We start from the raw sequence: 21,565 nt of genomic DNA, 5'->3' as shown, positions 1-21,565 counted from the left end.
GTGTGGGGGGGGGGGGGGGGGAAGGTGGCCAATTAAACTTTTCAGAAATCGAGATTACAGTTTGGTCTCTGACAATTCCCGGTTTTCCATACCTGTATACACCTTGATGTTTTCGGCTATCTACGTGAGCCCAGTGGCGTGGCGTGCTTTGCGATATATCGATTGATCTGCCATTTCCACCAATGGAAAAGAATCGATAGACAGGATGTTCGCAACGAACACCTCAATAATCGATTTTTACCCACAGTTTCAATCGGCGAAATATCGAAAATCGACCATTCATGCCTCGCCACCGATGGGCGCGCACGAACCTCACAGGACGCTCCGGCGCCCGTAGGAAGAACGCCGCACGTTCATTCCAACGTTGACAAATTTGTATCTATCAAATATTTATTTCTGAGGGAAAGAAATGAATATTTGTCTTTGAAATCGTCGGATACTCCAGATCGAATCGCGGCGGAAACTCTTCGAAAAATAAAAAGAAAATGCATTCACGAGTTTCCCTGAAAATTCGTATTTCATCGAAGGAATTTTGGCAACGCCGGAAAATTTATACGGTGTTCTTCCTCTCTGCCGTGCGAAAGAGAAATGCCGTACGAACACTCGAGAGTTGCCAAATTCACCCGGATAAAACACGCATTTTTGAGGGAAATTGCGCTTGTTTTTCCTTGAATTTTTTTCGATATTTCAAATAAAATTGCGAACAAAATTGTCCGAAAAATTTGAAGGAAAATATTTATAATTTCCCTAGTAAATTCGGTTTGTATCGAAGGAAATTCGGCAACGTCTGGACGCTCTTGTGGCGTTTTTCCTTTAAACGGCAGCGGAGAACGCATTCCGACGCATCTATGGCTTCTCGAATACGACCATTTGGAGCTTGAACTCAATCCAGAAGCTCTCCGTCGCTCCGCGCCGCCACCTGCCGTGTCCAAGAGTGAAAATTTGCATGGATCCAGTCGTTAATTTCGTTAATTTCGTAAATTTCAGGATTTTTCTGCGATGCCAATTTGGATTTCATGACAACGTCGTCCGGGAGGGCTCTGTTCCCGCCGCAAAATGCTCGCCGATCGGATTTTGAATTTTCCAAGTGACTTGAAAATCGAGAGTTTTCGGGGCCTCGGGGCCAGATAGTGGTTCACTCGGCGTTCAGCGCGTCGGTTCGAATTTGCCGGTTTACAATTTTTTTTTGTTATGAGCCAGGAACCATCCCCGAATCAGACGCCCATCAAAGCAAAAGTACACGAAAATGTGAGTAAATTCTTGTTTTCCATCATTATCTAATCCATCTTGAAAGCATTGGGATTTTTAATTTTTTTAAACACAAGTCAAATCCTTAGCCAAGAAACGGTCAAAAACACTCGTTTTAGACCGTTTGGTGAAAGTTTACGAAATGTGCGTCCTTCGCCGATGGCGCGAAGCAGCGGACTCGTGGAGCTTTTCGGACAAGAAAATCGGACTAAGCGGTCGTTTTCAAGTGGGCTAGATTGATTTCAGCCCAATCGGAAAACTTTTGATTTTGACTCTAATTTACCTAGTCCATGCAATAATCCCAGTCGATTTTTCTCGATTTTGGACGGGGAAAAAAATTTTGAGATTGCAGTCCGATTCTATGTAGTTGAAAGCGCTGTATCAATTGCGCGTGGTTCCGAGGCTCGGCGAGGCCTCCTGAGCCGAGAAACGGTCAAAAACGAGTGTTTCTGACCCTGCTGCAAAAGTGCGTTTTTCGTCGGTAGCCCGTTCCAGCGGACTTGTGGAGCTTTTCTGACCAGAAAATCGGACTCAGCGGGTCATTTCCAAGCAGACTAGCTTGGTTTCGGCTCGATCGGTGAACTTTCGATTTTGACCCTAAAAATTTAGTCCATGTAACCCCTGTCCATTTTTCTCGATTTTGGACGGGGAAAAAAATTTCAAGATTACAGTCGGATCCTATGTAATTGAAGGCGCTGAATCGATTGCGCATGGTGCCGAAGGTCGGCGAGGCCTCCTGCCTGAGCCGAGAAACCGTCAAAAACGAGCTTTTTTGACCGTCTTGCAAAAGCGCATTACTCGTCGGTAGCGCCGTCCAGCGGACTCGTGGAGCTTTTCCGACCAAAAAATCGGACTCAGCGGGTCACTTCCAAGCAGACTAGCTTGGTTTCGGCTCGATCAGAGAACTTTCGATTTTGAACCTAATTTAGTCCATGTAACTCCTGTCCATTTTTCTCGATTTTGGACGGGGAAAAAATTTTGAGATGAGAGTCAAATCCTACGTAATTCGAGACGTAAAATCGATTGCGCGCTGTCTCAAGGCCCACAGTGGCTTCGGGCTTGGGACTTCGGCGAAGTCGAGGAACGAGTGTTTTCGACCATTTTTAATGATATTTCGGCACACCTTATTCCCATAAACTAGGGGAAAATATGAATATTGTGTCACATATATTTCAATAGTAATCTTATGGAGGTAGGTGCTTTTACGGATGAGCCAGGAATACCACAGTTCTTTCAAAAGATATCGACGGTGAAACTACCAAACCACGTATCTCGGTTTGCGACGTCGCAGACTTCCTGTCATACTTTATTTTTTAAATGAAAAACTACTTAACATCCAGTCTTGAAAATTTCTGTGATTTTTCCTCTTTGTGCGGAGAAAATTCCGCGAAAATTTCAAGGAATGATATTGATTTGGTCTACTTCAAAAAAATAAAATGTGAGCGTAGACTTTTAAACACCGCAAACGAGATACGTGGTTTGGTAGTTTCACCGTCGATATCACAGATACCTAACAGTAAATTGCAGTTATACACGTCAATGGGATAGTTAAATTATTTTAGTGTTGTGCATATTGTCTATTAACTAATTGAAGGAGCTCCTCTGATTGAAATGTATTTTGAAATAATTGAAGTAGGTAGGTATTGTACGTTTCTAATTCGTTATCACCAAACAAAGCGAGAGAATAAAGATCAAAGAGGCTGCAGTTAATTATGAAAAACTACAAGTGTAGAAAAATCGAGACTGTTGTTTTTTTTTTGTTTTTTTTCCCTTACATATGACAGGAAAACTGAAATAAGCTGCATCCCCTTTTTTTTCCCCAGTGCATATTACCTACCTCTCCCACGCGTGGAGCTGATTTTATTGCTCGTTTCAAATCGGCAGATTTTGATCAAATGATGTAAGAACATTGACATTTCATGGTAAAAAAAATTATACCTCACGTGAAAATGATCTGAAATTTCGGGTGCGTAGGATCAGATGGATTTGGATGACCTGCTCCCGGCGATCGGTGAGTTTGGTCGATACCAGAAACTGTTGCTGTGGTTCATCTGCCTGCCGGCTTGCATCCCCTGCGGCTTCGGTGCTTTCAACCAGCTCTTCATGGCCGACGTCCCACCACACTGGTGTAAAGTCCCACAGCTCATGGGCCCCGACCACAATCTCACGGCTGAACAACGCAAATACCTCGCCATTCCAGCTGTAAGTAAGTTACCCTATTCCTTCTTCACGGAGATGCAACTCCATGGTGCAGCGCAGATCAAAAAACACCCTGGTAACAGTGGCTGTTGAAAAAATTTGTAAAAAACTCGTAAATTTTAAGAGAACTTAAAATTTACTTCAAAACTTAATGAAAATTACGTAAAAACACTCTTGAAATATTCGTATAAGGAAAACCGTTAACCCCCGGAACCCCCTCGTTTTGGGGGTTTTTTACATAAAATTAAAGAAAAATTTTAAGTGAATTTTTTTACGTAAATTTTAAGTAAAATTTACGTATTGTTTTTTTATAAACTTCCTGCGGGCAAAAACGAGGGAAAAGAGGTGGTGAACAGAAAAATAAAAATGGTGAAGTTAAAAAACTTGAGGATATAGTTTGTTGTTGTCAATTTCGTCATAAATAGGTAAGTAGGAAATATGACAAGGTAGAGAAATGGTGTTGGGTCCACACCATTTCGTGAGGAAACAAAGCCAAGAAATTCCAAAAATTAAAATAAGAGTCAACTGGTGTGCATTAGAGTTCAAAAATTTAATTATGACTCTAATTTTAATTTTTGAAATTTCTTGGCTTTGTTTCCCCGCGAAATGGTGTGGATCCCCCTGGTAAAAATTGGCAGTAGAATCTGTGTTCCAAAACACCATAGACCTACAGCCGGCTGTAAGATTTCCAATAGCTTCTACAGCCGAAAACAAAATTTCTTATAGCTTTTCATAGCCGATGGCGACTAAACAACAGCCTGGCGATAAAGTGTATGCTAAACGTTACTAATTACGGATGCTAGGACTTAGTGAGTTTTTGAACTACCGCTCTCTTTTTGGGCCGCAGTATCTTGATTTAATTTGCGAGGAAAGCTCCATACTTTTGAAGGATGCCTGCCATTCCTAATATGTTGGAGCGCCTTCAATTTCGTATGATACTGTGCAATACCTCTGGTGTGAAATAGTTGCTTCAAGCGCCGCGGCGCCGTGGCGTGGCGGGCGGGCAGCCAGCGCTGAACGCGCATTGGCGCCTACAAACCTAACAGGGATACTTCACGCATTGCGCAATGCGTGAAGTATCCCTGTTAGGTTTGTAGGCGCCAGTGCGCCACCGCTCCGCTTTGTGTCAGGCTCTAATATTTAATCTCGCGGAGTCAGCGTTTTTCAACTCATGACTTTGAAATGTTTGCACACTCTGTATGGATTATTCTCATTTTAATTAATGAAAAAAAATTGGTAGTAGGTAAAGGAAAATATAATGTGCGTTTTGTAAATATTAAGGTGATTCCGTACAAACTTAAGGATTTACAAAGCACAAGAATGTCTACACAATTTCTAATAGCCTTTAATAGCCGATGGCGAAAAAGCAACAGCCAGGCGATAAAGTGTAAAGCTCGGCGACAGGAACTATAGCCCGGCTGTATAATTTTTTATCGCTGCGTGTAGCCCGGCCGTATGATTTTTTCCGCACTTTCTACAGCCAGCTATATGATTTTCTATCGCCCTCTTCAGTCGGCTATAAGAACTCCTATGGTATTTTGAAACGCAGCTCCAAATCGCCAATTTTTACCAGGGCCAGCACCATTTCTCCACCTTGTTACATACAATTCGGGCTACTTCTTAGTGTTTTTTTCATAAGTAGGAAATATAAGCGCCCTTCCTTTCCCCCCCGTTCCTCTCTTTTTTCTTTCTTCTTCCTCTTTTTCGAGCGAGAGGGATCCACATGTGTGGGGCGGCCAGAATGACCTATCAGGGTTGAAATGAAGCTAAGCGGAGGCGGACCCCTATCTCCGGTCAATCTTTTTACTTTCATCGCTCTTCTGTTTAAATTTGTGCATGCCGTCGTGGAAAGGTCTCTTGGCAATTTGGACACCCTTGGGAACAGTAGATTGACCCCGTGACATGCTTCATGGCACAGAAAGCTGCCCCACAGTCACGATCCAACAAACGGTCACCATACATGTGACAGCAAATCGCTAGCTACCATTAGGAACTGTTACAAAAATCGAAAAGCGTGGGAGTGCCTAGCCGCCTCTCTGCCATACATCGAATCGACTCCATAAGAAACCGTTGAGACATATCGAAAATCTAACGGTAGTCGTAGTTCAATTCTGTGCCATTACAAACCATGGTGAAGTATCGTTTTAACCGGGCATGAAGTCCGACAAGGCGGCGCAGCGGCGGCTGGGGGCTGCGAAGCACTTTAAGTGAGCTCAAATACAGGGCAACATTAATCTCATTAATACTGTCGTGCTAAGGAAGAACGCCGTATGGACATTCAAGAGTTGCCAAATTTACCGGATAAAATATGTATTTCTGAGGAAAGTTATGCATATTTTTCCTTGAAATTTTCTGATATTTTAGATTACTTAAATTGCTAGCGATAAAGTCTGAAAAATTTTAGGGTAAAAATTCGCAATTTTCCCGGTAAATTCGGTTTTTATTGAAGGAAATGTGGCAATGCCTCAGGGTCTGTGCGGCGTTCTTCCTTAGCACGGCAGGTTAGCACTGGATTGGACTCATCCATTGTTTTATATAAAAACTATCAGTTCCTCCAACTCATCCCCGACCGGAGTGATGTAAGTAAATGAGACCGGATAGTTTTCACGCCTGCTGTGAAAAGGGTGAAAAAGGGTAACGAACGGGCTCACACGTGCGACCCTTAAAGTGATTCGACGGTTGCCATTTTTTGTGTCAGAGCGACGTGCAATATATCGCATCAATTCGTTCCATAATTTTGGCTACTTGTCACTTTTTTCGAATTTTGAGATCGCACTTCTGTTGTCATAAGACTGAAGAATTCATGTACCAAGAAATTCAATGGTTTTTTTTAGAGGAAAAATATCGCATTCGATACTGATATCGAAACTGCACTCGAATGCGATATTTTTCCACTGAAAACCCCCTGCCTTTAATACATTGAATTTTTTTGTCAAATTTGGTACATGAATTATTCAGTCTCATGACAACAGAAGTGCGATCTCAAAATTCGAAAAAAATGACAAGTAGCCGAAATTATGGAACGAACTGATGCTATATATCGCACGTCGCTCTGAAACAAAACAAGCAGTTCCAACGCCAAAGCGTTGGAGGGCGCTTCTTTAACACTGCGCATGCGAGGAACGTTTTCATACGGCCAAGCGAGAGTATTGCGGACGGACGATGTATAACAAATTGCCTACGTGAAGGTGGTCCGGCAGCAACATACCCGCCGCTAGTCTCTGGAAAACAATAGAAAATAGTAGTTGCGTACGTTGCCAGCGAGCGCGCTGCGAGCGCATCTGTTTCAATTACCTAGCATCGAGTCGGGCCTCTAACTTTCTATTCTCTCTGACATAACCAGAGACAAGAGACCCTCCACTGGCCTCCTAGCGACAGGTGGAAGCTTTTACTTTCGGGGTTTCAACAATTCCTTATGGACAATTATGAGCGAGCAACAGTCATCACCCTATTTTCGGCTGTTGACTTACCTACATGGTCGATGATGAGCTTCGGATGACGTCATAAGCCAAACAACTTTCCCAAACGTCGGCCATTTTCGGCTTGTTTGCAAAACGAAACTGCCAACACGTTGTTGAACATCAACCATGTAGGTAAGTCAACAGTAGAATGCTGAAGTCCCGAAAGTAAAAGCTTCCACCATGGCCAAGTTACTAGTGGAGGGTCTCTTGTCTCTGGACATAACCTTAAACCTTCAACCCAGAGCCGCAAACATTGTCTCTGCGCAAACAGCTGACGCTTGACGATGCTGCGCCGAGAAAATGAACCAATCACAAAATAGCACAGTAATACGTCACTAAAATGAAGAGATCACGTGACTGTTCGTGATTTTTTCGAATCAATCTGAAACTACAACCTCGAATATGAGGCATTTAAGCATAACGAAGCCCCAAAATAGTTTAACCAGGTAATACGTCCGTGCGAGATTGTTATGCTTAAAAGCAAATCATTTCACGAAAACTTTTACGAATACCAGATGCAGAAAAAAATCAAATTTTCCCGGGTGTACCAGAATGGCGTCATCTAAAACTATAAAGGAGAGGCCCCAATTTTGTACCCAATGTTTCAGCGACTTCCCGAAGGCGGATTTCCTTGAAACTTTGTACGCATGTGCGGTTCGTGCTGAAGGGGTGCAATTCGTCGTCCGATTTTCGAAATTTTGATTCTAAGGGTTGAAAACACGCTAAAAAAGGGTGACCCGTGTGTTAGAGCGGTGTTCCGCGATCGATCGTCGTCGTCTGGTCGTCGTGGTTTCCCTTCTTTTATTGCGTCTCGATCAGCTGTTTTTTCTGTCTAATTTTGGAGATTCCGAACCGGAGCAGTGTTGCCGAAATCACGAAATCTGTGATTTCACGATATATTTTCATATGTGTTAAGAATGTTCTGCGTTCATTCTTGAAAGTTGATGTAATTAGAGGATTGTAAGTTGTTCGTTCTCGGTCACCTGATGACTCGGCTGCCCGAGGCGTTCGTCGTCATGGATATTCGTCGTTTATGAAGAATTCCGATTTTTTCGTATAGTGCGCGTCGTCTTTTGAATTTTGTTAATATTTGTCGTGTATGAAGAATCCCGAATTTTTAGTAAAGTGCGCGTATTCGTTTTAATATTGAGAATGGATCGGAGTCGAAAACGTGGGCGTCCGGCGAAGCGTGGCAATGTTTCTCGCAATTTATCCGCGCGACGCAAAGTGCGGCATGATGGCTATCTCAGTGAGATAGATAAGGTACGACGTAGGGGTGAACAGGGAAATAACCTCAATTCATTTCGGCAAAGCACTGATAATATTATCGAAAATGATTATCCGGAAAATAATTTCGGACTTTTAAATGTGAAGTGCCAGTATTGTGATGGAAACATTATTGAAATTTTATTTTTCCATCGAGAAGCTGGTCATCATAAAACTTAAATTCTCCATGATTTTTCGTATTCGATAGCAGAAGATTTGGTTCAAAATTTGAAGTCGTAAATTTGGATTGTTTCTCATGGAAGAGATGATTGAAGAACGGAAATTTTGAAACACCGCAACGGAGATACGTGGTTTCGCACTTCAGTCGTGCGATACGGACATCCATCAAGTTTAAGAAAATGCATCAAGTCCCCGTCACCGCCGACCAACGCGTTTGTCGATCGAATCAACTACAGGTAGTATGAGCAGGGGGTCAAAACGCCTTCAATTTTTTGAACGCAATACGGACATCCGTCGAGGTTGTATAGTTGTATCAAGGCGCCGTGACAAACGCGTCCCATTGTTTATCGTTACAGACGAATATAAGTTGAGAGAGGCCAGTCATGATGCCATCAATTTTATACATACATATTTTTGGGCAAAATGAGAGATGACGTTTCTCCTTTTGCGACGTTGCAGACTTCCTTAGAAATTTTATTTTTCTTTCGAGAAGCTGATCAACATAAAACTTAAATTCTCCATGATTTTTCGTATGCGATTGCAGAAGATTTGGTTCAAAATTTATAGTCGTCAATTTGGATTGTTTCTCATGGAAGAGAAGAATTAAGAACGGGAAATTTTGAAACACCGCAATGGAGATACGTGGTTTCGCACTACAGTCGGTGCGATACGAACATCCATCAAGTTTAAGAAAATGCATCAAGTCCCCGTCACCGCCGACCAACGCGTTTGTCGATCGAATCAACTACAGGTAGTATGAGCAGGGGGTCAAAATGCCTTCAATTTTTTGAACGCAATACGGACATCCGTCGAGGTTATATAGTTGTATCAAGGCGCCGTAGCAAACGCGTCCCATTGTTTATCGTTACATACGAATATAAGTTGAGAGATGCCAGTCATAATGCCTTCAATTTTATACATACATATTTTTGGGCAAAATGAGACACGACGTTTCTTCTTTTGCGACGTTGCAGACTTCCTTAGAAATTTTATTTTTCTTTCGAGAAGCTGATCAACATAAAACTTAAATTCTCCATGATTTTTCGTATTCAATAGCAGAAGATTTGGTTCAAAATTATATGAGCTTTGGAAGCAGACAGAGATGCAAAAGCCATACAACTGTTGTACCTCAAAATGTTGGTCATGAAAATAGGTTTGGAGAAGAGGTCGCGAAGTTGGTCTTCGATTCCAGGCTCGGCAAGTCTGAGAAGACCATTATGACAGCATCTGTTAAAATGGCCGTTCACCTCCTCTTTTTTGAAATGCAAGGTATCACAATACTGGTACTTCACATTTAAAAGTCCGAAATTATTTTCCGGAATAATTTAATTTTTCCAGATTATAAATTTAAATTGTTATTAAATGATGATAAATTCAAAATTCCAATTCCTATTTCCAAAATTTCAGAGCATGTTATATCTTCTTTCAAAATTTATTGTCAATTCAAGTTGCTATTCAATTAAAATAAATAACCGAACTACTTTTTTAGGTCTAGCGCAAGATCTCAAAATGTCTGTCACTTTCATGATTTTATATTTTTTAAGTTTATTCTTTTGTATGATTTTTCATTTAATGTTTTTAGTGTAGAGAAACATCTCAAAATTTGCCTTTTTTATTTATTGAAATTAATAAATACATCTTCTTACAACAGTTATTTATTTTTTAATTTCAAGACTGCTGGGTCTATAAATTACTACCATATTTACAAAATTGATACTCGCAAACATGTTTTTTGTTTCGCTGATGGGTACAACAACAGCCCCCATATGTAAAAAAATTTTGTAGCCTCTGAATAATTATATTAAAAATATAAATATGGGCATAAGAGGTATAGTAAAATATATTAATACAAAAGTTATTGTTATAACATGGTGTAATTTCATTAATGACGGTTTATCACCGTGCGAAGCACGGGTTGGTTGCTAGTTACCCATAAGGCAAAACGGTATGTAGTATAGTACATGTTACATCGGGGGAGTCGAACGGCTGGAAAGGGCGCATCTGGTACCCAGAAGCGCCCAAAATGGCAACCGTCGAATCACCTTAAAGGGAATATAATCGTGGCGCTTCGATCTGACCGAAAGCGTAAATATTGCAAGGAGTGTCAAACATTCCCAGGGAACCTCAAACATTATCACTGCTGACTTTCAGTCGAATTTTGTGTGAAAGAGAAAAATCTTTCGCTGAAAAGAAAAGTTCGATTATTGAACCGTACGTTCGGTTTATATCTTTCCAACTAGGTATTCGTTTTGTGAAACCGAACTTACCGCCTGTGGAACTGAATAATTTGGACCTCTATTGCGAAGTTTCAAAATTCCAGCTCCTATTTTATTTTTTAAAAGGCGAACAAATCAACATTATAATCTGAAATTCTTACAGAGTCTTCAAATGGGAAAAATCACCAAAATGTTCAAGAAATGACGTGTAGCAGTTGAAAACTTTATTTAGAAAATGAAGTTGGACGGGACATCTGCGATCCCGCAAACCGAAATAGGCACAAATTTTCGCAATTTCACGATCGTTGTGCGGTAAAGTGAATTTGACTACATTTTGTAACAAGGAACTAAAATTTCTGGCTCGGACATAAAAACACCTCTCTACGTGGAAAACTAACGGCACGTATGTTTTTCCTGAAATGTGTCAAAAATTTTAGTTTCTAATTGCAAAATGTAGTCCGATTGATGAACGAAGTTCGATAAGGGAGGGGAAGGGGAAAGGTACTGTTGAATGATTTGCTTTTTAGTTGCTCCTTTGAAAATAAATTGTTTTTACCAAACTGTCCGAAATTTGAATTGGGGGAATATGGAAAAGTAGTATTAAGACATAAATTCAAACCCTTAAGCCGCCTATGTGAGGGAATTGGAGGGCAAGGCGCATAAGTGCAGTTTTTGCTATTTTAAGAAATACGTGTTTAAAGTTTCAAAATTACATGGAGCCTTGTGGCAGAAAGAAAGTTCAAACTCACTTTTCGAATCTTTGAAGTTAGGATTTTGGTTGTGAATTTTTCATAGAATATACTTTAAAGCTAGTTTTAGTTGAGTTCATGAATATCTGAATTTTTCAAAGACTGCGTGTATGCGCCCTGTCCTTCGAGCTCCACAAAGAGGGAAAGTAACTCAAAACGGGCTACAAGTTTTTTTTTTTTTTTTTTTGTTTTTTTTTTTTTTTTTTAAATAAGGGGGAAAAATAGTTCATAGTCCAAAAACAGAGAATAAATTAAATATTTTGCGATTGCATTATTGCAATCTTCGACCAGCCTGATGCTATCATCTTACTCTGGAGTCAACAGTCAAATTATCTATGAACTCATAATTCAATATACTTTAAAGCTAGTTTTAGTTAAGTTAATGAAAATCTCAATTTTTTTTCAAAAATTGCACTTATGCGCCTCGTCCAAGCTCCTCATTTGTGAACTGCCTGATGCAGAGATGTCATAATTTTTGTTCATGATTCGGTCATGAACCCCACGGCCTTACGATCTGAGCAAATTGATTATGAATTTCAGATCGATGCAAATGGCACGGCGGCCAGTTGTGCACGTTACGCGGTGAACTGGACGGACCTGTTACTGGACCAAGATGTTGAAGACCTGGCTCCCAACGCGAGCTGGCCGACGGAGCCGTGTCTTGATGGATGGGAGTACAACAGAACGGAAGTCATTTCCTCCATAGTAATAAGCGTGAGTGACCTGCCCCCTTGATACTAAGAAATATCGATGGCTGAAGTCAGGGTTGCCACAGAACTTAGAAAATGAAATTCCCTGACATTTCCCTGACACATTTTGGTGAAATTCCCTGACAATTGAGGATGGTAAAAAGGACATAATTAGAAATAGTTTTCAAGCAAATGTGTTTTTCGAAACGTCAAACCTCTTCTAGAAAGCGAATGAAGGTGACTTAAGGATTTTTCCCTGACATTTTCGTCATTTTCCCTGACTTTAAAAAATTCCCTGACAATTCCCGGATTTCCCGATATTCCCTGACTGTGGCAACCCTGTAAAGTGCGAAACCACGTATCTCCATTGCGGTGTTTCAAAATATCCGCTCTTTTCCATGATTTCGAAAAGAGACAAGCCGACTTTACAGCTTGAATTTTGTACGGAATTAACTACTGACTGAGAAGGAAAATCAAGGAAGTTTCCAGGAAATCACGATGGAAAGTGCCGAAAGTAATGGCCAAAGTGTAAAACCACGCATCTCCATTGTGGTGTCTCAAAATTCCCGCTCCTACTTTACTTTTTCGAGGAGAAAAAAGTCTATTACACAGCTAAAAATGTACGTAGAATATTTTGCGGACAGAGAAGAAAAATCAAGGAAATTTTCAGGAAATCACGATGACAAGTTTTCCGAGGAAAAAATAAAGTATGGCAGGAAGTCTGCAACGTCGCAAACGGAGATACGTGGTTTCGCACTTTGGCCATCGATACGGAGATTGAACAAAATAGACAGGAATACAGAAAGCACTCGGAGCCTACGCGAGTGAGACAAGAGATCGAGTAGCGATTGCGCAATGCTTGAAGTATCCCTGGAGTTTTGCAGGCGCTTTCCGAAATCGTTTTTCGCGGGAAGTTCGAAAATTTTCTTCCGGAAGACGAAGGAGGTCCCTTTTCACAGATCCGGTAGGTAACAATAGGTCAGTTGCGCTGGTCACAGAATCGTGTTCCGATGCTTGATACTTGTGGATTCGCTAAAAATAATGAGATCTGCCCAAATCGCAACTTTCTTCGTTTAATGTTGACCGAGATATCGCGCTTTAAAGAAATCGGTTTATGGCGTCATCCACCACGGTAGAGACACCGTTTCTTATACCTTGCTTTTATCAGTCAGAGAAACACATATCTGTACTGTTCATACAACGTGAAACTCGGATGAAGCGCAACTGACCAATTATATAAAAGCACCAAAACTTTCTCGCGTAGCCGCAACAATGAAAAGGATTGCATTTTGCAATAAAGAACAACTATCTCTGGTCTATTTGGGAAACAGCATACATACCATTGGTTTCCCAATGCAGATTTGTGATTTTAAGGGAGAACCAGAAATAATGGTTCCTTATTGCAAAATGTAATCCAAAAGAAGCCTGGTCTCTTTTGCAATGACTCAAGAGTTTTTAACGCAGAATAGAAAAAATGATCGGGCAATATGCAACTATTTAGACTTTACAATTGAGCACAATTGCATGAATATACAAAATGAAGGACATTCTCCTTTCGGCTTACTCGAAGACTTTAATGCAAAAGTGGAAAAGTTGAATGAGGCGAATCGCGAGATACATTCAAGCAGGTAAAATTGAGTATCCACAAAATGAAGGAGAATCTCTTTTCGGCTTACTCGGAGACTTTAACGCAGGGGTAGAAAAGTTACATGGGGCGAAACGCGTGATGCATCCAAGTAGGTAAAATTGCGTACTCACAAAATGAAGGAGAATCTCTTTTCGGCTTACTCGGAGACTTTAACGCAAGGGTAGAAAAATTGAATGGGGCGAAAAGCGTAATACATCCAGGTAGGTAAAATTGCGTATCCACAAAATGAAGGAGAATCTCTTTTCGGTTTACTGGTAGACTTTAACGCTGGAATAGAAAAAGTTGAATGGGACGAAACGCGTGATACATGTAAAGAAGGTAAAATTGCGTTTCCTCAAAATGAAGGAGAGTCTCTTTCCGACTGACTCAGAGACTTTAACGTATGAGTAAAAAAGTTAAATGAGGCGAAACACGTCCTGCAAATATTTTAACTTCCAAGAAGATAAAATTGCATATTTACGAATTAAAAAAGAAAATAGTGTTTCATATCATACCAACCATCCAATTTGTCAAACCCAACTTTAAACTCGTTTAACCGAACTAATGGAGTTAAAAAACAGAAGAAAGAAGTTCGGCTACATGAATAAAAAAAATCGATTTTACTCAACGAACTGATTATTACGAAAATTTATGACAAAGATATTGATATTTTGTAAAAATTAGTGCAAACGCACTGATTATTAGTTAAAGATATAGATTGATATGTTTTAGTGATTAGTGATAAGAGAGCGGGAGACACAATAGCCCGAATGCAGACAACAATAAAAACACACTAAAATACAAAAAACAAAGGGTACACAAAGCTAGAGGAAGGCTAGAAGAGGCTGGTTGTTTTATGTCTCCTCTAGCCTTGTATACCCATTGTTTTTTTGTATTTTAGTGTGTTTTTATTGTTTAGTGATTAGTAGATGTGTCATAAATTCCATAACTTTTTCACGAATTCCTTGACTTTCCATGACTTCTTCCGGTCATCGGAAATTCCCTGACTTTCCCTAATTCTACAGACCGTCGTGTACATTAAATGTTTCTTTGGTATGTGTGCCACTTAAATTGTATTCAAATTATGTTGCAGTTTGATTTAGTATGTGATCATGATATATATCCCACCTATGGATTGGTTGCGCTCAATATTGGAGGACCAGTTGGAGTTTATTTATTTGGTGTAGTTAATGATAGGTAAGCATTGACTTAAAAACTCGACTAGCACAATTAAGCGAGCTTATTAAATATTTTGGTTTCTCTCTTTGCTTGAAGCGGAAATAAAGTTCCAGAAATGCTAATCTCATTGTTTTAAATTGGTTAAAACGATGTTTCCAAACCTTATGAATTCTGTTTACTAGTTTGAATTAACGGTGAGTATGATTTCATAGACCTTGAAAGCCTGAGATCCCTTATTCCGCAGAAAGTAAAAAACCTTTCTCGAACAACTTTTTTCTTTCAAAATATATGTGCACCTTGTCAACTTTAGGATAGGGTTTTTTTATATTATAGTCTCTCATTATTTTCTTATATTTACTCTACAAAGATCACCTTCATTTAAAGAACATGATACACTTGGTTTCAGATTAGGTAGAAAATTATCTTTCTTCTTATGCCTGGCAACACTACTATTGGGAAGTGTTTTGACAGCAACGGCCGTCAATTTTTGGCAGTGGGCGGCTTATCGAGTTATTGTTGGACTCACCATACCTGCAGTCTATCAGATACCTTTCATTATTTGTAAGTGCAAAGCTTTTTTTTTCTTGTTAGGTCCAAAGTTATCAACAGCCTTGGATTTTATTTGATTTCATAATTTCGATTACAGCGCCCAATCTTTTCCGAAAAAATTTTGATAAAAAAAAATATCTGATTATACATCATAATTTAAGCAAAGAATGCTTTGACGAAAAATAATCCTGGTCTGAGGAAAAGCGCTTCCAGTTTTCTAATTAGATCATAAATCATTTCTAAGATTGAGTAACCAAGTTCAGCAGGCATTCGGGCCTTGTGGTAACAGGATTTTTTTTTTTTGAACCCAGATTTGTGCATCTGTGTTTCGCAATTCCATGAATTAGTGAATGGATCTTTAATTAGAAAGAAAATGATTCTAAAACAGGCTGTCTAATCTTCATTGTGATTTCAGCATTAGAGTTGGTTGGTCCTAACTACCGTTCCTTTGTCACGGTTTTGACATGCTCATTTTACACTCTTGGACTGACGCTTTTAGCAGGTGTTGCATACTTCATTCGTGACTGGGTACAGCTTGCATATGCAACATCTCTTCCATTCTTCTTATACTTTCTTTACTGGTGGTGAGTTTTGCTTTTAATGAGATAAATCATTGTTTTACGACGTCAAAAACAAAATTTTATAAACAAAATTGTACAAAATCAAAGTCATTAATATTCATAAGTTTCAGGTCAAGTATTTACAAAAACTGTACAGTCCCTGAAATGACGAATACTGAAAAATTATAATAGATGACTGATTCATTTTTTTTGACAAACAAAAAAATAGAACAGATAAAAAGGCTGAAGCGTCTACGCTGATGAAATACCATCTTATTACACACCGAGCAACCATCCTCATTTCACACGATATGGACATATTTCTATCAAACAGAACTAAGCGCCATAGGGGGCGGAAGGGAGAGAGGGGCTTGGATTGGCGGGTGCTGCCGAACGCGATGCTCGTTCCATCCTATACTTGCAATGCTTTTCCATGGCGCTTGGTTCCGTTTGACAGAATGCGCTATCCGGGCGCTAATCCTCAATAGGAGCTTAATTTGGCGCTTAGTTCCGTTTAACAGAAATACGTCCATATTTATGAAGTCATTCCCAAATTTTGCAAAATCCCATTTGCAGTTTCCTTTGATCAATGTTTAATTTTATTTTATTCAAAAAATTTTTGAAAAATAAAAATACATAAAATAAACCAAAAAATACAAAATTATTTTTTCAGTGATTCTTTTACAATCTATTTTTTACATTCTAAATAATTCCATGTTACATCGTTATTCTTTCAGGGTGCTGCCAGAATCACCAAGATGGCTATTGGCCAAAGGAAGACTTGAGGAGGCCTCAAAAATATTAGAGACACTAGCAAGGGTGAATAAGAAAGAGATGCCGGAAGCTTTTAAATTAAAGTTAAAAGTAAGTAAGTAACAGACGAAATACGTTCCATAAATTGGCCATATCTATTAGGAACATTACAACCCTTGACTTTCTCCCCCTCTTTCATTTTTGTTCAAGTGCAAACACATGTATGAATATATAATGAGAAACGATTCAACAAGGCCCAAATTCGTCAGCGCAAAATTGGAGCCTCTAAAAAATAAGAAAGATAAACGGCATGTTAGAAAAAATTAAAACGTTGGCAATTTTGAACCATCTTAGCAAAAAATTGACCTCACGAGCTCAATTTTACCCTTGGCAGAAGCAAGTTACAACTTTTGAAAGCTGCAGGATTTTAAGGAATTTTTAAACTTAAAATTTGGTTATTTGAAAATGTTACTTGCCTTCAAGATAAACAAGAGGCTAAAATTGTGGAAGCATACACTTAAAATTAAAGGCACATTTCGAACAAACTAGCTTAGAGAAAATGTAATAGAAATTGCATTGAGACTAAATAACTAACAAGGGGAGGCTACCGATTGTCCACCTCAGATCGGGTTCAAATTTGGCAGAGAGGTAGAATAGGTTAATATAAGAACCCGTATTTTTTTTTAGGTGCCAATGCCCAGCCGTTTTTGAGTTATGAATTTTTGAAGTTGCCGTTTTTTCGTGTCAGCGACGCGCTCAATTTGAGCCTACTGTGCGCGCACCTTTTAATGCGATCCGAATGTCGTGCCGTTCATGTGAGACAATTGTCCAAGCGGTAGCGGGCTCGTCTATGATGCTGCAGGTTCGGAGTTCGATACTTATTCCGCGAATTTAATTTTTAAAATTGATTATTATGTTTTTTAATCGCTTCATCACAAGAAATTGTAAGTCACCTTGTAGACGTTGTGATGCTAATTATGTTATTTTCCTTTATTGTCAAACACTCATTAAAAAAAATAAAAAATAAAATATACGTAAAAAATAATTAGAATCATAACGTCTACAAGGTGACTTACAATTTCTTGTGATGAAGCGATTAAAAAACAAACTAATCAATTTTAAAAATTGAACACACGGAACAAGTATCGAACTCCGAACCTGCAGCACAATAGGCGAGCGCGCTACCGCCTGGACAACTGTCTCTCATGAGCATAATGTCATTCGGATCGCATTAAAAGGTGCGCGCACAGTAGGCTCAACTTGAGCGCGTCGCTGACACGAAGAAACGGCAACTTCAAAAATTCATAACTCAAAAACGGCTGGGCATTGGCACCTAAAAAAAAATACGGGTTCTTATATTAACCTATTCTACCTCTCTGCCAAATTTGAACCCGATCTGAGGTGGACAATCGGTAGCCTCCCCTTGTAAGTAGAAAAATAGCTTAAAACTGGAAAGTTTCGAAAAGATTAGCGTTGCATATCTGAGAGAATACAGGACACAGAGAAATGTTTACTACATGCTGTTCACTTGATTATTATCATTTTCATTGTTGGTAGCAAAGGATGATGCTGGTGAGGACGCGAAGCGAAGAGCGAAGACTGCAGACAGGTCCTGGGCTATCATCATTGTGTCGTACACCCAATATGCGGCTGAAAACGTTGCTCATAACTCTCAATTGGTAAGTTCTCAAATAAATGTGACGATTCTACGAATGTTAGAGATGACAGTGGGTATCTTTCATGTTTATTTATTTTTCCATTTGTTTTGATTATCGTTAATCTAAAAATCAGTTTTATACAAGGTAAATTTCAAAATCCAATTGGAGGAGCCGATAAAATAAGTTTTCATTATACGGACTATTTTCCTTTTTTGAAGGTTTGCAGCAGAAACTGTTTACGTGGGACTGAGTTATTATGGACCAGCTGTGGGGCATAACCAATACATCAGCTTTCTGCTCTCTTGTTTTGTGGAGATCCCCAGTTATATTGTCTGCTGGATCATAATGGACAGATGGGGTCGAAGGTGGCCACTTGCCATGAGCATGGTTCTCAGCGGTTTTAGCTGTATAGGCACTGTTTTGCTGCCAGAAAGTAAGTCTCATATATGATCTGACAATTCAGTTTCTTGACTCTGTAATTTCCACCCTACTTTCATACAAATAAATTTAGTTCAGAAGTGTATAAATCGTTGAGCTAATGCAACCCCATTAATCGAATGGAGAATTTGCAGGTGTCTGAAATTTGATAAATTTTGCGTTTGAATGGAAACTACTGAGAAAGCTGAACACGAGATTACCCTTGGTTCATAAATTGAACAATTGTTGGAGAAGATATGACAAAATGGTTTAATCCGCTAAAATACAAGTGTTTAAATGGGAGATGCTGCCAGATGACATCTTTCGACGGGGTGCTCTCTCACTTTTAAATCTATTTTTATACTATTTCCCATACCAGATAAAAATAATAAAAAATACTGTGCAATCGGATCTTTAAAAACTCTCAGGTTAAGCAATAAAAACTTTGCTTACATTAAAGAAAGACTGGTTAGAATTATCTCTTACTCTGAAAGGCAGATTAGAATTTCAAACTTTTAGACAGATGTAATTCTTTGCATTTCTCCCGGGAATTCTGTATCCATTATACTCCGGTGAATTTGAATGAGTGCGGTTTTCTCACTGAAAACTAGTATCATGAAAACAAACGTCTTTGTTCCAGGTGATGCGGAGTCAATATTAATTATGTTCCTCTTCTCAAAATTCACGATTTCAGCATCTTTTTTGATCATTTACCCATTTGCCGGAGAGTTGTATCCTACATCAATTCGTGGCCTAGGGATTGGTGCTTCAGCATACATTGCTGGTCTTGGACTGATTATTATACCATTCATCAACTACTTGGTAGGTGCTTGTAAGTTTGGAAAGATTTTAGATAAGGTTCAAATTTTGTTGGTTGCAGACACCCAAAAAATTATGTAAACATAGAAATAGACTACATCTAATTATTTTAAGAGGAAAATTCCAATGCGGGGCAATTCAGAACTGTCACACATATATTAGAGCACCATCTGTCGGCCATTCACTTCTCTCACTATTAGAGTCTCCATCTCTTTTATCTCCTTCCTACTTCTTTCAACTGCTTCAAGCAAGTAGCCTGTTCTCGTTGTCTCGTGTATCTGATACAAGAATAAAGTATTCCTAATGTCTCCGAAGTTATCGTCTCTCTAGTTCTCTACCGAAAACCTCATCCTCTAAAAGGTTATGGGGCCCAGTTTTGCATTCCAAATAATAGTGTTCGCGAGTTTACGAGTTAAAATGTGCAATTTTATGCCGGTGTATGAAGTCTAACCTGAACGTAGTTCTGCCAGGACTTTTCCTCCAAAAAGCACATCTTATGAATTATTGCAATCAATAATTATGAATGATAACGTGAAATTAATCAACGTGCCAGTGTTCTCCGGCACCAATTTCAACAATTGGCAATTTAGAATACGCTCAATCTTGGAAAGAGAACAATTTCTCGATGTAGTAGACAACAACCCAGAAGCAGACGCTGTCGCTAAAAGTAAGAAAGATTTCGATATAAGATGCTAAGGCCAAAGCTATCATCATACAGGGCATCAAAGACAAACACTTGGACATAATCAAGGACTCCAAAACAGCTAAGAAAATGTTAGAAGCGTTAAAAGCTGTCTTTGTCAGGAACGGCGCATTTTCAAAATTGACTCTCTGGCACAAATTACTAACGTTGAAACGTCAATCCTCCGACACATTAGAGGACTACCTCATGAAATTTGATGAAATAAATAGGGAACTAGAAGAAATCAGAACCAAAATTGATGAGTCCGATAAAATTTGCCTTCTACTCATTACTCTCAGTTCTGAGTATGATACCGTTATCACACCCTCGCTGGTAGCAGAGCATGGTTTCGATCCTCTCATCCCCTAAAAAGAACTCTGCTTAAAGCATTCAGTAGTCACCTCATGATAGGTTCACCATCGGAAATATTATGACCCCAAAATTAGTGGTGTAATTTCCAGTTAATGGTTGATTGTTAATGCCGGATAGAAATAGGATAGGTTTTTTGTGAAAATTCCAGAGAAAGAGATGAATAATTAATTAAAGCTGCACAAGGCTATTTACTTTAATGAAAATTTTTCAATAAAACATAAAATTTTTTTTGTGACACTCTGTTATGCAGGGTCAAGAGAACTTAAAAATGCCTCTCATCATCATGGGAGTGGTTTCGGTTTTGGGTGGACTCACAGCTTTGCGATTGCCGGAAACTCTACATCACCGTCTACCGCAGACGATTGAGGAGGGCGAGGAGTTTGGAAAAGACTGGACATGGGCCGAATGCATGACTTGTGTGCCCAAAAAGTATGCGGTTTTCAGATTTTTCGAACAGACACTCCTGTAGATCTCTGAGGACGAACTCATTGATTCCTGAAACACCTTCCTCTGTTTGTCGCACACTGTAGCCAGAGAGCTTTAGTAGACTACTAGTAAGCCGTTTTTGTGATAATTTTAGATGTAATTTGTATGAATTTATGACTGTACATGGGAGAAAAGATCTTTGTGAACAGAGACAAATAATTCTAGAGAATAGATTAACGGTGCCTACTCCCTAGTATATCAAAGAATGAATTGGACTGAGTTAAGCAGAAAGGAACCATGTCACATTAGCAATTGCCAAGTTTTATCGAACAATTTACTCTTCTACAGGAAAATGGTTGTGAAGATTATTTGGAAAATTTCAGCACATTTGCTTCACTTCATCATGGGCATCCCTTGAAATTTTCAAAAGAATCTGCGCAACCGTTCTCCTATAAAAAGTAAAACGTCTAATGAAATTTATCAATGATCGATGTGGCTTAGTTCCTTTCTACTTG

General features: G+C 39.3%; 1 protein-coding gene across 1 annotated transcript in view; it reads left to right on the top strand.

The window, feature by feature from the left end:
- The first annotated feature begins 890 nt into the window (after positions 1 to 890).
- CarT (Carcinine transporter) overlaps positions 891 to 21,565 on the top strand; it is a 23,837-nt gene continuing 3,162 nt past the window's right edge. Inside the window, exons 1-11 of the mRNA XM_019047720.2 lie at positions 891 to 1,248; positions 3,223 to 3,450; positions 11,860 to 12,033; positions 14,729 to 14,832; positions 15,221 to 15,375; positions 15,779 to 15,947; positions 16,661 to 16,787; positions 18,234 to 18,355; positions 18,553 to 18,767; positions 19,392 to 19,573; positions 20,875 to 21,053. Coding sequence (XP_018903265.2) covers positions 1,192 to 1,248; positions 3,223 to 3,450; positions 11,860 to 12,033; positions 14,729 to 14,832; positions 15,221 to 15,375; positions 15,779 to 15,947; positions 16,661 to 16,787; positions 18,234 to 18,355; positions 18,553 to 18,767; positions 19,392 to 19,573; positions 20,875 to 21,053 — 1,712 coding nt within the window. The 5' untranslated portion in view covers positions 891 to 1,191. The remainder of the gene's footprint in view (positions 1,249 to 3,222; positions 3,451 to 11,859; positions 12,034 to 14,728; positions 14,833 to 15,220; positions 15,376 to 15,778; positions 15,948 to 16,660; positions 16,788 to 18,233; positions 18,356 to 18,552; positions 18,768 to 19,391; positions 19,574 to 20,874; positions 21,054 to 21,565) is intronic.

Source organism: Bemisia tabaci, chromosome 5 (assembly GCF_918797505.1).
Source record: "Bemisia tabaci chromosome 5, PGI_BMITA_v3".
Taxonomy (NCBI): domain Eukaryota; kingdom Metazoa; phylum Arthropoda; class Insecta; order Hemiptera; family Aleyrodidae; genus Bemisia; species Bemisia tabaci.
This window is presented reverse-complemented; position numbering and strand designations above follow the sequence as displayed.